The 17,892-nt window shown below is 36.6% G+C and overlaps 1 protein-coding gene across 3 annotated transcripts in view; it reads right to left on the reverse strand.

Moving 5' to 3' along the window:
* STT3B (STT3 oligosaccharyltransferase complex catalytic subunit B) overlaps positions 1–17,892 on the reverse strand; it is an 82,841-nt gene that overhangs the window by 5,725 nt on the left and 59,224 nt on the right. Inside the window, exons 14-16 of one of the 3 annotated variants that reach the window (XR_008558882.1) lie at positions 15,245–15,358; positions 11,903–12,115; positions 4,928–5,030 (exon numbers count right to left, since the gene is read on the reverse strand). Coding sequence is in view for 2 of the 3 variants with exons in the window: in XM_008153888.3 (XP_008152110.1) it covers positions 7,753–7,833; positions 11,903–12,115; positions 15,245–15,358 (408 nt within the window). In the remaining variant the exon portion in view is untranslated. Of the gene's footprint in view, positions 1–4,927; positions 5,031–6,195; positions 7,834–8,998; positions 9,679–11,902; positions 12,116–15,244; positions 15,359–17,892 lie in introns of those variants that run through there. The other 2 variants (XM_008153888.3, XM_054729775.1) reach the window with 2 other exon arrangements.

Below are 17,892 nucleotides of genomic sequence, written 5' to 3' on the forward strand. Positions count from 1 at the left end.
GGGAGTGGGGCAAAAATGAATATACTTTACACCATGAAATTTCCTATTATGACTTTTTCTTCAGTGGGCATTTGTTCAGTTGCTATAGACCACTGTTTTCCAGATCCCTTATAAATATAACAAAAGCACAGTGGAAAAATCAAATCACTATAATGATTTTCCTTATTTCACGTAACCAAAATCCAACTCAAATAAGAATCGGGAGGGATATCTGAGCTGTGGAGGTCATCCCCGAGGAGCGAGGGCTCCCAGCACCACACGTGGCTCCCCAACCTGGGGCGTCAGTGCTGGGAAGAGGAGTCTCCATAACATCTAGCTGTGAAAACCGGTGGCGATTGTATCCAAGTGAGACAGTGCTGCTAGAGTCCCAAACAGACTTGCTTGCTCACTAAGCACTGGGGGCAGCACATATATCAGCACCAAGGACATACAGAAAAGCACCGAGTTGGCTAGCTACAGCGTGAGGGTTGGAAATGCTGGCAGGTAACACTGTTCTTTTGTTGAACCCTTCCCCCATTCAACCAGCAGTCACAGAAAGGCACCAAATCTCTGCTCTCCATTAACCTGGCTAACACTGTACACCTCACTCTGGTAATCCCCTGAGGCCCTATCCAACTTGCGCACCTGGTCCAAGCCACTTTTCCATCCACATAAGCAACCTGCCTAGGTTCATGCTTGTGGACTTATACTAAAATCTCTCAAAGATCTACCAACCCCAGACAAGCGCAGCAGGCCTTGCATGTTCTGTACCTCTTGCTAAGCAGTCCCAAGCCAAGCACAAGTGACAACCAATCTCAACTAGCACTGAAACAACAAGAAATGACAAGTGTTGGCCTGGAACTATGGTTAGCTTCAAGAGGCCCCAAGACCAGCACAAGCAGCAACGAACCACAGATTGTTTTGTAGATCCCAAGTGGTCCATGCCTCACACAAACTGGGGGTGATTTGGCCTGCACTGGAGTCCCTCCAGAACCAACACATCTGGTGGCTGACTTCAGACCACACTAGAGCACCAGTAACTTTAACAAACCTAGAAGAATTGCTGAGATATGGGGATGTATATCTACAACTGCATCAGCTATTGCTGAAGTTTTCCAGGGTGATTTCTAGTTTTGAGTTCCTGCTGGCAATGTATGAATTTGTTTTTACAATCCTCACTAACACTTAAACATTTTAGCTACTCTGGTAGGTATGTTCCTTTTCATATATGTAATTTATACTACTTCGATTAAGAATTAATAAAAATCTTTTTTTTTCCTCTAAGACTTTACATATTCTGGATTAATCCTATGTCAGTTGTAAGTTAGGTGACCATACATCCTTATTTGCCTAAGACAGGTGTACCTATATTCCCAGGGTTAATATTAAAAGGCCACTGAACAAAGTTGTGGAACTACATTACCTGACTTCAAGAGAATGTGGTACTGGTGTGAGGACACCCAAATGAATGGAATAGAGACTTCAGAAGTAGATCAACACAGTTTGTTTTCTATAGTGGTGCCAATTAAATGGAAGAAGTATGTCTTTTCAATAAATATTTTAAATAAAATAATAAAACTCACCCTAGCCAGGTGTCTGTTGGTTGGAGCGTCCTCCCTTACACCAAAAGGTTGTGGGGTTAATTCCTAGTGAGGGCACATACCTAGGCAGCAGGTTCAATCCTGTCGGAGCACGTACAACAGGCAACTAATCAATGTTTCTCTCAAAATCAAACATATCCTCGGCTGAGGAATAAAACTCATTTCAATTAATACATTAAAGGCCTAAAAATCATTCCCATATAGACCAAAGATATGAAATGGTAAGTCTCCCACTGACATAGGTCTCTATTTTTTATATTCCTATAATCCATAAAAAGTTGAGGAGGGAAAAGACAAAAATGGATTCAGTAACAAACTCAATGGATGAGCTTAATATCAGATTAGCGATACCGGGTGAGTCAGTAGAATATATAGAATAGAGAAGGATACAGCCCACAAAGGTCTAATTATGCTTAATCAGATCTTAGAGTAGAGCAAAGAGAGACTGGGACAGAAGCAATATTTAAAGAGATGGCGGAGAATTTTTAAAAAATCTCAAATGAAAACCAATGAGCTATAAGTTAAAAACTCAACAAAGCCAAAGTAGGACACCTTAAAAGGATGAAAAAGTGATCACACTATATAACACTATTACTAATCAGAGAACACAGGCTTTAACTAAAAGCATTACTGAAAATAAAGTCTGATATTTCCCCCCAAAAGTTCAAATGTACATATACCTGATATGGGTTCAAAACATATAAAATTGAGAGTTCAAGAAAGAATAGGCAAATCTATATATGATTACAATACATCCTTTTTAGTAAATAACAATAAGCTTCACGAATGTAGACACACAGAAGATCACAACAAATTTTAACCATTTTCAAAGGATTAAAATCAGTATCTGAATACAATGTATTTAAGGTAGACATTGATACTAAAGGAATAACTAGAAAACCACCATATTTGAAAATCAAGAAACATAAACTCATGGTTCAAATAAGGAAGTACAATGAAATTAAAATATGCATTAACTAAATGACAGTTTACAACAAAATTTGTTAGAACTTAAATCTTGTAGTGAATGTATAACTTTAAATTCAGATATTAGGAAAGAAGAAATCAACACAAGTTAAAAAGAACACTTCTCCTTTAAGGAAATAAAAGGAAATTAACACAAATTGGTAAAACACATACTATAGAAAATGTCAACGAAACCATAAGCTGTATTTTGAAAGAAAACTAACAAAATTGATAAAAACTGTGAAGGAAAATGAGAAGCAACGTAATGAGAAGAGACAAAAACAGGGATGTAAGAAGAAAAATAGAAAACCAATTTCAGGAATGAAGGGACATCAACTATAAAATATCCAGACATTAAAATAATCATTAAGTGATATTAGCAATAATTTTACATTAATCTATTTGAAAATTTAGATGAAATGGACAAATTCCTTAAAAAAATCACTTACCAAAACTGACATAAGGAAGAAAAAAAAATAATCTGTGTCTCTCAAATAATTGAATATGTAATTAAAAACATCTGCACAAAGAAAAATCCAGGCACAAATGGTTTACACCAACAAATTCTATCAAGCACTGATCATTAGTCCAGGAATGCAAATTTAGTTTATACTGTGAACAAAAAGTCTCTAATTCACTATGTTAACAGAATACAGGAGAAAAACCAAAATCATCTAAATAAATTTTAAAAATCACTTGATAAAGCTCTTTAATGATAAAAACTCATTAGCCAACTGTGAAAAATATGTTCTCAATCTAATCAAAGATATCCACAGAAAAACACATACATTAAAACACACTTAAAGGTGAAATACCAAAAATTTCCCATGTGAGAGAAGAAAACAAGGATGTTACCTTTTCTATTTAGTACTACTATACTGGATGTCCTAACCAGTGCAGCAAAAGCAAGAAAATTAAACATATAACCATTAGAAATTAAACTGCAATTATTCCCCAATTAGGATGGCATCATTTAATAAAAATAATCTGAATATATTATTAGAATGAATTAAAAAAATTGAGTACAATCTCAACATATAAAACTAAACTTTCTATATACTAACAACTGGAAAATAAAATTTTATAAGGCAGCACTTATCAAAAGTTATACCTGTAATACAATTTATGAAAGTGTGCATGACCCGTTTAACAACTATAAAACAGAAATTAAAGATGATCTAGACCTCTATAAATCAAAGAATATGCCATGTTCATAAGACTCAATATTTTAAAAGTGCTAATTTTCCGAAAAGCTTTTTCTTCTTGTTACTGACAACTTCGTGTTTGTTTTTTTTCATATAAGTTTTAGAACCAAGGGCCATAAACAACCAAGACTTTAAAGAACATAGTTGGGGAGGGGAGAGGGACTTGCTTTTCCGTATCTTAATTATATCTTCAAGTTATGTTAACTCAGTAAACACTATGGAATACAATAGAGTCAAGAATACACTCACATTGATACCTGGTTTACTGCAGGAGTACTGCACAGCTGTAGGAAAAGGATGGTGTTTTCAATAAATGATGCATGGACAATTAGGCATACACATGCAAACCAAATAAAACCCTAAACAAAAAATTCACACTGCACTCAACAAATGAATTTCTAAGCTAAGTATAAAAGATAAAAACAATAAATCTTCTGGAAAAGAATACAAGAGACTATCTCCACACCTCAGCTTAGGAAAAGTTTTTAAATGGGGGATAGAAATCTGTTGGCACACAAAAGATTGAATAAGACATTCAAGTAACAAATTCCTAGGCATATTGTAAGAAACAACTTGTACTGATACAAAAAAAAAAAATCAACAGAAAAATGGATTAGAACTAAAACCTTATAAACAAGAGGATTTCAAAAGGCCAACCCCATTGGTAACAGAAAAGGAAAATTAAACAATTAAAAAACACTGCTCAACTGAACAGAGGCAAAATTAAAGATTGACAAGAACTGGTTAGGATGTGATGAACAAAAACCTTCATGTTCTAATTAGCGATTCTACTTTATTAGGTAAAAACTCACAAAAATGTATGCATAGAAAATCCGAGAGATGTAAAAGAATATTTATTTCTACATTTATCCATTACTCCCCCTACCTCAACTGCGCATTATTTGTAATATCCTCAAACTGAAAACAATGCAAATATACATCAATGGTAGAGTGGGATGGGGGGAAGGGAGGAGGAGACAGACAACATATAAGGAAATACTTTCTATCAGTGAAAATAAACTTACAGTTGCATGCAATATTCTGGATGAGTTTCACAAAAACTGAAGATTAAAAAAATACTTTGATGGCATTTATATTATTGAAAGAATAGGTGCAATTAAACAATATGTTTAGAGAGATATATTAAGCATTAAAACCAGAAATCAAAGTAATTACCTTAAAAGCAAGGACAGTTGAGCCTTGGAGGAGGAAGTAGGACAGGCCAATGACTGGGAGGGGCTTCTGGAGTGCTGGCACCATTCTGTTCTCCTGACTAGGGCTGTGGTTACAGAGTTGATTTGTGTACACATTTTTGTGTTCTGTCACACTTCACAATTTAAAGGTTTAATTTAAAATAGTAGACATCATTTCCTTACTGGTTTGTCAGTCTCAATTTCCTACATCTCAATTATACAGTGCTGTTAAGTTCTACGTTTATCCATTACTCTACCTACCTCAATGGAATGTTATGAACATCAAGGCAGATGTCTGACAAAACCCACCATTCAAGAAACAGCGACTGCAAGAAAATTCTGGAGATTGGCCACACAACAATGTAAATGTACTCAATACTACCGAACTATACATTTAAAAATGGTTAAGATTGTAAGTTTGGTTATATATTACAATTAAAAAAAATTTTTAAGGCGCACTACGTAGCTGCAGATTTCATGCTATTATAGCTCTTTAGCTATGGAAAGGTGCTGGCCTCGTTCCATAGCTAAAGAGCCATGGCCTAGGGACTCAAAGGAAGTAAAACTACAAATGCAAACTCAAGTAGGTAATAATGTTAAGTTTCAAAACTGCACTTTATCTTTGGACTTGCTGCCTCACTGCCTATAATTTATACTACGAAGAACTCAGCTTTGTTCAATTCCAAGATGTGGAACAAAAATAAAAGCTATTGTATAGTCTAAACCTTGGAGATCTTGATATTTAACACACCCCTCTGTAATGTTAGGTGTAATTGATCATACATGAATGAATTTGGAGAGCTAAAGAATATTCTGAGCCAATTATCCTATATTCCAATGTGTTTAAACTACTATAATTTTGTTTTTCTGATATAATAAAATCACAAATGCTATTTTATTGAAGCAATCTATTGGACCAAAGTGGTGTTCCCCTAAAACTAAGAAAGGTGAGAGATCATTCCTGCTCTTAAAGAGAAAGTTTTACAGTGAAGACTTGACAAATTAAATATCACAACTTTATGAAGCAGGGTTTTTGTTAAAGTCCTTAGATGTTTTCCCCCTCACTAACCCATAAAGAGACTTTCATTCTGAGGCAAAAAGAAGGCAAAATAAAATGGTAGGGCAAAGTTGAATGAATCTAGCACTTTTCTATACATATTCTCTAAATAAAACCTTTGTAAGTGAACAAGGAAGGATGTGTTCAGTGCTCTTAACTCCTTTTAAAAAATATATTTGTAAAAGACAACACACTTAACACAAAATTTGAATTAACTTTATTTTCCCTACAGTCAACAACTTCTCTGCATTGAATTTTAAAGCAACAAAGTAAATTAAAATCCCCCAAATGACAAAGTATCAGAAATCCAGATTTAGTTACACTTTATTTGTGAAAATGTTCAGCCATCTGTAAAAGAACCATCATCTGGGTCAAAAATGAATCCTATAAATCAAAGAATATTCTACACTTTGGAAAAGAAAATCAGCAGTAACATTCTCACTGAATATTGTAAATTACACTTTTCTTCATAAAAGGTACATACTATTCTGCACTTTTCCACCAAAAGCAGTGGTGTAAGTTATGCTTGTTTATATAAAAAAAGTTATATCCTGTGGCAGGAAAAACCCTTTCTCTTTCATGTTTACTAAACAACTGGAGAAAATGTTCAAGTCTATATAAAGTTGCCTATAAGCTGGAAAGAGAACATGTTCAATCTCCATTTATATTTTAGTGCATTTTTGACAACTGTCACATCTTTTAAGTAAGAAAATTCCAATAGCATTAAAGAGTGTTTCATCAAATGCTTAAGGGATTAAAACAATATGGAGAAGAGGACAAAATCATTGTGATAAATGAAACTGTTATATAAAATGAGAGAAGTACAGGCAAAGTTTACAAATCCTTTGTCATTTTGAAGTCACAGATAATGAACTTTGTCCACGTTATGGTTTTTTCCTTAATCTTTTACATGTAAACATAGTGCTAAACCTCAGTGCTGAGATACAAACCCCATAAACCCCATCCTGGTAAGCAACATTCTGTTCAGTTGCCATGATTTCCAAAGGATATAAATTTAGCCCTTGAATGAACAATGTATGAGATCTGCTCTGTAAGTACCTGGTGAAAACAACTGCTAACAGCAGCAATAATGTGCCAACATAAAAAAAACACACCTATTTGAATCAATTAGTTACTCAGAGGTTCATCTTTGAAACAGCAGCTTCTTCTTAGAGCAAACAGTAAGCAACAGAAAATGTGCATTTGATGAAACATTCTTTGCACTGGAGAAACACGAAAATAAATATAATTCAAAGAAGTATAATTATGTTTCTAATACCTCTTTCTCAGACCTGTACTAGTTTACTAGTGTGGTTCAAGGAGCTTGTATCACATTTTATCATTCGTAATTTACATATTGCTATTTGGGTAATTCAAATAAAATGCAGGTCTTGTAAAAGAATAAAAACATTAATAAGTATGCATGTGCCAGGGACCAAATTAGAGGGTTCTTTGGTGCAGTTAGTCCAAATTCTCAGATTTGAAGGATAATATGTACCAATAAAAAAAAATCTGCTGTTAGACATTTACAGCAGTGCTCTGTCTTGCTTCACATTATAAGTCGAAAACAGCTGTTCTCAATAAGCCAATTTTATTTTTTAAGTCAGGCATTGCCAGGAAATTTTGAACATTAACCTGGATCAGTGATGGTTCTGTACCCTCTGTTGCTGTGAAACATGACATGAGCTAAAGGCAAAGACTGGTTCTCACAAGGACAACTGCTTCAAGTTAGGAACCAGAATAGTTATTTATTAAACAGTCTTCTTAGATATTTTCTTGCCTTTCTTAAAAACAAGCTTATTTTTAATGTAGCCACGCTTCCTTTTCGTAGTCTAAAAAGAAAACAGAACACATGGTGTTAGTGCAGGTTTCCTACAGATTAAAAAATATACACACATGGTTTACTGCAATGTGAGGAAGAGTCTCTTAATAAGCCCTTAGCTCTTCAACAGTGAATACCACTGTCTATGCCAAGTATGCTGAAAGATCCAAGATAAACTGGACTAGGTCCCTAGCTTTAAGAGAAAAGCAGTACTAGAGCATTCCTCTAATGCATATCACATACTCCTCACCATCAGGTGAATGAACCCCCACCTCTCCTCTCTACTATAAATGCTTAGCTGTAATAATTACATTTCCAGGCATGATAGAAATACTAAACTAAGGTATCAGAAAATGTTAATGCTGCTCCTGGGATAGCCTCCAAAAATGAGCTGTGTGTCAGAAATACAAATTAAGTAACTTTGTACCCATCTACAAAAATAAAAAGAAATAAAATTACTTGACACATTCTACAATTTAGGTAGAAAAATAGCACTTAAAAATGAAAAAACAAAAACCAAACACTAGGAAAAAAACACCCCATAACATTCCTTGAGTTTCATAGATCTCTTAAAAATAACAATATTTTCTTAATACTTCTAAAAAATTACTACAAATGTGCTGGCAGAGATTACTGCAAAAATGTTTGTGAAGTTAGAATCCTACAAGATAAATCAGATAGTGTCTGCCAATCTGACGTATCCACAGATATTGATAAAAGCAAATATTTTTTGGAAACAAGTAATTTAATGTACCATCAAAGCACTGGGTTAGCAGAGACTGAAGACTCAAGAGACTGACCCCTCTATTCAATTTTCACATTTAAATACAACTCTTGGAGGAGATTTCAGAAACCTAGGGTATATCCTATATTGTGTACATGCATGAAACCTCTTCTGTTAGATCATGTAAATGGCCCAGGTCTATGCAAGGTATGTAAAACTGGGCTGAGCCCTCAAAGTTATTTTTTCTCTGTGGGCAGTGAGCCATACCAAAAAGTCTTTTCTGTAGCGCTGTTACTAGTGCCTCAGCCAGGTCAGCTTTGCAGCGCAGGAAAACTACCAGAATGACTGCTGTACTCACCCGCCCCCCACCCCTAGAGTAATTAACCAGGGTGGAGAGAAGAACCACCACCAACCAACCAACCAACCAACCAGCATTCCTCTAGTGCTAGTACAAAACAGATAATAGAAAGCCATGGAAACTAGAAATTCAAAGTCCATGTTGTTGGCTACTAGAATATATATTTTGGGCATACAAGACAGACTATAAGAAGAGATAAGTTTGGTTTATCTATTCACTTCTTTATTTGGGGGGAATGATGAGAAGACAAAAGAGGTCTGGATTAAGAAAATTTACTATCATCAGACAAGTTCAATGATATTGTTTTTCAGAAAAAGTAAGCCTTAACTGGACTTAGATGGATAGGAATAAACTGCCTTGAGACTAGCAGCATTTACTTTAACTTCTGCCCTGAGGTGACTCACCAGTTTCTCTTACCACATGCCTGTGAGAAACCAGATCATTTGATTTATCATTTGATGTAAAGACTACTAGTAAGTAAATTTGATATGACTAACATAGTGTCAGCTGTTTGTGACATTTAAATACATCAGTCTAGATTTGGTAATCTGTACCTGGCCTAGAAGTACTCATTTAAAAAGTTTCCATTTACATATCATGCAGCTAATAAAAGTTTTTATTTACAGATCACACTTTTATAGTACAAATTGAAATAATCTGCATTCTGAATATATTTGAAGTATATTTTAAATAAACATAAAGGACAATTGCTTCAATGATTTAAAATACAGTAGATCACTCCCCCCTCATCCATGGTTTCAATTATTCTTGGTCTGAAAATATTAAATGGAAAATTCCAAATTTTATGTCATTCTGAGCAGTGTAATGAAATCTCATGTTATCCACTTGGTTCCACCAGGTACATGAATCATCCCTTTGTCCAGTGCCTCCATGCTATATACATTCCTCACTTTTTAGTCACTTAGTAGCCATCCCAGATAACAGATCAACTGTCACATTATCACAATGCATGCATTCAAATAGCTCTCATTTGACTTAATAATAGTTCTGAAGCACAAGAGTAGTGATGCTGGTAATTTGGATGTGCCAAAGAGAAACCTTGAAATGCACTTCCTTAAATGAAGAGGTATCCTATATAATAAAAGGCTAATATGCAAATTGACCAAACGGCAGAACGATCGGTCACTATGATGCACACTGACCACCAGAGGGCAGACGCTCAACGCTGGAGCTGCCCCCGGTGGTCAGTGCTCTCCCACAGGAGGAGCGCTGCTCAGCCAGAAGCCGGGCTCACGGCTGGTGAGCGCAGCTGCGTTGGCGGGAGCCTCTCCCACCTCCGCAGCAGTCAGACATCCCCTGAGGGCTCCTGAACTGTGAGAGGGCACAAGCCGGGCTGAGGGACCCCTGCCCGAGTGCACGAATTTCATGCACCAAGCCTCTAGTGCAGTGATGGCGAACCTATGACACACGTGTCAGCACTGACACGCGTAGCCATTTCTGATGAAACACTTGCGAAATAATGTTTTTTCCTCAAAGTGACACACTACCCGAGTTATACTCAGTTTTTGGGCGAAGTTTGACATACCAAGCTCAAAAGGTTGACCATCACTGCTATAGTGTAAGTATAAGAAAAAAACACATAGTTTATACAGGGTTTGTGGTAGGTACTATAAGCAGTTTCAGGCATCCACTGGGGGGTCTTGGAAGGTATCCCCCAGGAGTAAGGGTAGTACCAGCGTTACATTAAAGATTTTTGTGCTGAAACCAGTTTGGCTCAGTGGATAGAGCGTCGGCCTGTGGACTGAAGGGTCCCAGGTTCGATTCCGGTCAAGGGCATGTACCTTGGTTGCGGGCACATCCCCAGTGGGGAGTGTGCAGGAGGCAGCTGATTAATGTTTCTCTCTCATCGATGTTTCTAACTCTCTATCCCTCTCCCTTCCTCTCTGTAAAAAATCAATAAAATATATTTAAAAAAAAAAAAGATTTTTGTAATGGCCCTTGCTGGTTTGGCTCACTAGATAGAGCATTGGCCAGTGAACTGAAGGGTCCCGGTTTTGATTCCTGTCAAGGGCACATGACCGGGTTGCGGCTCGATCCCGTGTGGGATGTGCAGGAGGCAGCTAATCAATGATTCTCTCTCATCATTGATGTTTGTTTCTCTCTCTCTCTCCCCTTTTTTTTCTCTCTGAAATCAATAAAAAGTAATAAATAAAATTAAGTAAATAAAGACTTTTGGCATGGCTCACTGTTGTGAGCAATGTAAGCCCAAGCACCTTTCAAGACTTAAGACTGAAAATGGTCTAATAATAATTAGTATTATAAGGGTAGTAGCTTAACTACATATTTCATGACTGCTCATTATTTTCCATTTCTCACAGAGGGTAAACTATATAAATACTCATTAAGTAGTCTTTTGTAGCAAAGATTAGATCTCTTTCGCTTAAGTGAGCAATAATGACCTCCAATAATATACTTTGTATCTTATTAAATATACAAAAGGACTGTAATAGTTTCATCATCGTAATTCCTGCCAACAAGAATGACAATTACATTTAATAATTATCATCTTAAGATAAATAATTTTTTTTTTCTGGATTCAACCAACTTAAGCTTATTCTTTATTCAATAATTAGTAAAGTAATATTATACTAGAACATGAAAATGCAATACAAGTTTGCTTTGACCAAAAGATGAGGAATAGATCATAACTGTATTACTTGAGTATCTGGCACTCTTTCACAAAGGTTCAGAAAGTAATGGTCACAAACACAACTTACTTTACAAATTAATTCTTATTAATGGGCATTAGTAAACTAAAGCCAGAATGCCTCTGGAAAATTGTTTGGTTCACTGTTAACCACTATGCTATCCAGTAAAAGCTGCTGGCTGGGATATCTGAAGTACTCAGTTGGAAAGGAATGCCCTCACTGGCTAGCTTGATATTTACTTAGTATTTAAGTGATAGTCTTTATAAACTTGGTAAATGGAAATTTATTAGCAATTTTTCAGACAACCATGACTTCACTTGACACCTACCTTCTTTGACAAATACTTCTGTTTTGGGAAAATGTTGGTGACTCGAGGTTTGTGGTCCAGTGTTTCCCTGTTATCAGGTGCTTTCACTTTATATATCCTTACAAGCCAGTGTTCTGATGTAAAGGCCTCCTCCAAATGTTTGAATTTAATGTCCTTGTTTCCAATCTCAGCATTACGTGTTCGATCAAAACCTGGGGGTGTACGAAAATCCAGCTGCAAAAGTGACCATATTGGATGTTAACCATATTGGAAAACATTCAGTATTCGAATAGAAAGTAGTAAATGTTATCATCAGAGCAAAACTCTCTCCCTTTAAACTAGGAAAACATAATCAGAGTAATATATTGCAATAGTTCTCATGTACTGCTTAACTAAATAGGAAAAAATCAGGAAGAGAGAAACTAAATACATCAGAATTAGAATTTCACCGAATCCTTACAGTGGATAAGAACCTTGCAGGCATTAAAAAAAAAAGTAAAACAGAACATGAAAATGCAATACAAGTTTGCTTTGACCAAAAGATGAGGAATGGATCATAACTGTATTACTTGAGTATTTGGCACTCTTTCACAAAGGTTCAGAAAGTAATGGTCACAATGAAATCCATCAAAACCCCTTTTGTAGGTATACTAGAGGCCTGGCGGATGAAATTCATGCTTGGGGGTAGAGGGGTGTCCCTCAGCCCGGCCTGCACCCTCTCCAATCTGGGACCCCTTGGGGGATGTCCTAAACCGGCAGTTGGGACATCCCTCTCACAATCTGGGACTGCTGGCTCCTAACCACTTGCCTGCGTGCTGTCTGATTGCCCCTAACTGCTTCTGCCTGCCAGCCTGATTGTGCATTCAGGGGGGTTGGTGGGAGTGTCCCCTCAGCCCGGTCTGTGCCCTCTTGTAGTCCAGGAGCCCTCTGGGGATGTCTGACTGATGACTTAGGCCACAGTCTAGCCTTCCTCCGCGGGAGGCAACTGGCAGGCCGATTGGGGAATGGCGCTGGCTGGCAAGCGGCCACCCCCCTCCCCAATTGCCATCCCCTCCTTCTGCCCGCTGGCACCCGCCTTGGCTGGCCTGGCACTGCCCACTCACCAGCTCCACCCCCCACCGACTGGTCATTCCACTGTTCAGTCAATTTATTATATAGGATTAGTATTGACTTACAAAACCCCCAAATATTTTCTTGAAATTGGTGGTAGAAAAATCTCCTCTGTTGTTTTTCTTATCTTTTACACTTCAGTAAAAGTTTGCCTTTATTTAAAAAATTACCTGTGTCCTCCGCCAGGATATAAGCTGCATGATGACCTTATCTTATTCAATGTGGCTTTATTTCCCAGTGTTATTTGTCAAATAAATGCACAAGCATACTACATCCTGAAAGTGGGAACTATAAATAAAGTTTAAAAGGGCAAACCAAGGGAGGATTTATGAGGAATTAAGAAAGGAAAAACTGGGGGGAAGAGAGATGATTTTAAATTCTCAGGCTACATTTATGTTGACACAGAGCATAAGTGAATTCCACTTTAAAACAAAAACTAAATCTATTCTAATGAGGGAATTACTTGTTCATGTATATCTATATAATAGAAAAGTTATACTTCATGTCTTAAACATGTATTATTCTTGAGTAGGGAAGGCATCAAGATGAAGACATGGTGGAAGCATGGCTTAAAACAGCTGGTAAACTTTTGCTGTTATTAATCCTCACCGTGGACATTTTTTCCATTGATTTTTAGAGATAGTGGGAGAGGAGGGGGGAGAAAAAGAGGGGGGGGAAGGAAGAAGGGAGGGAGAGAGGGAGAGGGAGAGATATCAATGTGAGAGGGACACATCAACTGGTCTCCTGCACACCCCAGACTGGGCATTGAACCTGCAACCCAGGTACATGCCCTTGACCAGGAATTGAACCTGTAACCCTTCAGTAGGCGGGATGAAGCTCTAACCACTCAGCAACAGTGGCCAGGCAGGGCCTGTAGATAAACTTAAATGAGAGCAAGAAAACTTCTTTGCCACCATCATTATTGAAAAAAGAAACAAACCTTTGAATCATTTTCTGAAGTAGCTAATTTTTATGGCTTAAATGTTTCTTCCTTAATATGAGTTTAGAAACTAGGCAGTGGCCTTCAGAAATCAAAACACAAAAATCTAAAGTCTAGTAGTAAAATTACTGTCTATTTATTAAAAGCCACCTGTAGAGTAATTCCAAATTGATAGTGATGAACATTATCTTGATCGCTAGTGTTTGTATAAAATTAAACAAGCAATTCTTCCTCTGCCTCCTAGTATCAACTTAACCAGAATGCAATATGGAATAAGGCAGTTTTCACTGAAATCTTGGTGTGAAGGTTTTAACTTTGTATTATAGTCATGTGATCTAAGAGCCATAAAGAGCCTTAGAAATCAAGTCATCAGTACAACCTCCATTATATACAGACAAGAAAAAAGTCCAGGAAGGATGTGATTTGTCCAAGGATTACATGACTTGACAGAACCAGATCTAAAACTCAAGTATTGTGACAGTAAGTCCATTGTCTGTTCTTTTTGCCACAATATCTCTGCACATTCATTCATTTTTTGGACGCTTAAGCTTTTGCACCACATCATTCTAAATTTTCAAGAAAACTCTAACCTGGATAGTCTTAGCTATCTGTGGTAAAAAGAACAGGGATAGAATGAATATCTGAAATATCCACATAATTCAACTCTTTAATTTCAGGCTTTCCCCCACCAAACACCAAAGTAATCTACACTTAAGATCACACTGTTTTGCCCTGGCCAGTGTTGCTCAATGGTTAAGAGTGCTGGCCCTTGGATCGAATGGTCTTGGGTTTGATTCCCAGGCAAGGGCATATACCTGGGTTGCAGGTTTGATCCCAGGGCATGTGTGGGAGGCAACTGATTGATATACTGTGTGTGTGTGTGTGTGTGTGTGTGTGTGTGTGTGTGTGTCTCTCTCTCTCGCTCTCCCTCCCTTCCACTCTCTCTGAAAATCAATGGAAAAAATATCCTCAGGTGAGGATAAAACAAAAAACCACACACAAATTTCCTAAGGTGGAAGAAAAATGCCTTCAAAAAGCATGAGGCCAAAAGGCAAGCAAAGATTGGATTTGAGCCTAGTGTTAATTAATATTTTGGAAGGAAATCTTTGATCTTAAATTTTTCACATTTAAGTTTCAGAATTCTAAATTTAATGGGCAGAGAGTGGTAGGGGGGAGCGTGTTGGGGAATTTTAGATAAGCACTTCTTTCTTTATAGCACAACCAAACATCATTATCCTGTTTTTAGAGGCAAACAAGACTACTTTTAAAATATTCCCTTAAAAAAAGATTATAGTAAAACTAATATAACTAACCTGCATTTCCCCAAATCGGTAATATGACATTTTATACATAAGGCAATTCAATAAAGTGGGGGATCCTGCTTTGTCTACACGGAATTCTCCTTGTGGGGTGAAATAGTCACTTTCCTACAAAAAAAGAAACCAGAAGTTTATGTCAGTTAAATTTACAGGTCCCTCTATTTATTTCCCCATAAACCAGCTTTTCGGGTATATTCAGAAAGTCATATTTAGTTACATATCAAAAAAATATTCTATCAGAGGATTAATTTATAAATTTAATGTGATCCCTAAAAGAACCCCCAAAATTATCATGAGTGTTTTTAAAAGCTGAGTCTCGAAATCATTTATAAAAAATAAACAAGATTATCTAAGAAAACACAGAAAAAGAACAATACTATTTGTTGGAGTAAGGAAAGGCAATTAATCCTACCAGATTATAACCATGATATAGAAACCTCAATAATTCAAAAGAATGGTACCAACACCATGGTTTTAATACCAGGTAGATTCACTCTCTCCAAATGCCCCATCCTCACCCCATTACTTATTTTCAGTTTACTTTAATTGGTCTTTATTTTTCCATATGAACTCGAAAGTCAGTTCTTTAGTTGGGGGTTGGGGGAAGTGTTTAGAAAACTCCTATAGTAATTTTATTGGGATCTCATAAAATTTATAACATAACCTCTACAAAGGCCAATTTGGCACTATAAATAGAAATTCCTAGTTTAGGAATTTACCCTACAAAGACACTTGTACATGGGTAAAGTAATGAGTATAAAAGTTACTTACTGTACCACTGTTTATGAGACTAAAAACTGGAAACAACCTAAATGTCCATCAATAGGGACAGGTTAAATAAATCATGAATGCATATACACAATGGAATACACTGTGTCAAAGTGAAAGAAAAAAAAAAAAAAGAAAACAGCTCTCCATATTCTAGTATAGAAAAATTGCTAAGATATATAGTGAAATTTTTTAAAAAAAGCAAGAACAGGGTGTGTATTTTGCTACTATATCAGCTTGAATAAGAAGCATAAAAAAATAGTAAGTGATTGCCATGGGCTTTTTTTCTTTTCAGGGGGAGCAGTGGAGGTTGGTAAAGTTATACTGTATAGCCCTTTACATTTTACTTTTGAACCATGTGACTGTATTACCTACTCACAAACTTTAAAAATACTGAATATAAAAAGCACAGAAATTTAGAATTTCTATATAAATGTTCAAAGCATATATCTGGATCCATCACATGTCATAATTTTAACACTGCTAAAGGAAATACAAATGAAAATCACATACTGAAAAATTAAATCAAGATTAGTGTAATACAAGGAAATATATATTAATCACAGTTTAGGGGAAATGTCACAGCATTTACATTTGAACAGGAAATGTGGGGCTTTATATGACACACATGCATAAATTCTCCCAAAAGGTTCTTTTATTCTGGATCAGTGGTGAATCTCACACCTTTTGGGCCTTCATCATTTAACCATTTGTACGCCATAAGTGTCTATAGATGCAAGCGGCGAATCCTTTTAAATTAAATTCAAAATACCGTGACAGTTAACTGGTTAAACCACTTGCTGGGTGCCCATCCTCTAAGAGCTCACAACTGAGTGGGAGAGATATGATAGAATCTGCCTACAAAACAGGCTGTGTGTGATTCTGACGATGAGTACACATGGATATACCAGAGAAGAGCTTCTAGAGAGGGGACAAATCTGTGGTAGGGAAACTATCCCAGGAAAGAGAAGAGTATAAACACCACGTGTTAGATGAGTCAAGGAAAGATACCACAGGGCAAGTTTCAAGGCAACTTGAAAAGATTGACAGTAAAGTAGACTGACAGAGTGGGGGGGGGGGGGGCGAGAGATGATAGAGGGACAAGAGGCAAGCAAAGAAAAGTGAAGTATTAAGGAGCTTGGATTTTATACCATTACCTAATTGCAGAGATTATTATGTACCAGCCACTAGGCTGAGGCTTCACCTACATTACTACAAAGTCTCAAAACAGCACTACAGATGAATTATTCCTGGCATTCCCATTAGTGATAATCTGAGACAGCCTTAATCTCCATTATACACCAGAACCTAGAACAAGACTGAGTGCTCAAAGCATATAATACTGATTGGCGAAAAATAACTTGCTCGTAGCACCAAGCTGACAGTGGCAGGGTTTTAGTTCTAACTGATGTCTGTCTATGGTTTTAAGGCCCTTTTCCTTATTCAATTGAAGGCTTTTAAACTGTAAAGTGACATGATCAATGTCAAGTAAGACTGGGAGAGGGAATTTAAGGGGCCTTCCTCATTTAACCATTTGTATGCCATAAACGTCTATAGATGCAAGCGGTGGAGAGCAATTTTAAGGTCACTGTTCTATTTCAGGTTTATGATCATAAGGATCAGTAACAGAGTGGAAACAATGGAAACGGAAAGAAAGGGCAGAACTGCAAAGGCTGTGAAGGAGTCAAAGGAAAAGTCTTGACAAAAGATTGCTTTGGAGAACAGAAATATCAAGTACGAATTTCAAAAGATTTAAAATTGGGAAAATGCTTATAGTATCTTAATAGTAAATTCAGACTGAAGAGTCTAATGTGGGGAATAAAATAATGAAAACAAATACTATGCAATTAGCAAGATAAAATAATTACTTGGAT

This window comes from Eptesicus fuscus, chromosome 18 (genome assembly GCF_027574615.1).
Source record: "Eptesicus fuscus isolate TK198812 chromosome 18, DD_ASM_mEF_20220401, whole genome shotgun sequence".
In the NCBI taxonomy this organism is placed as follows: domain Eukaryota; kingdom Metazoa; phylum Chordata; class Mammalia; order Chiroptera; family Vespertilionidae; genus Eptesicus; species Eptesicus fuscus.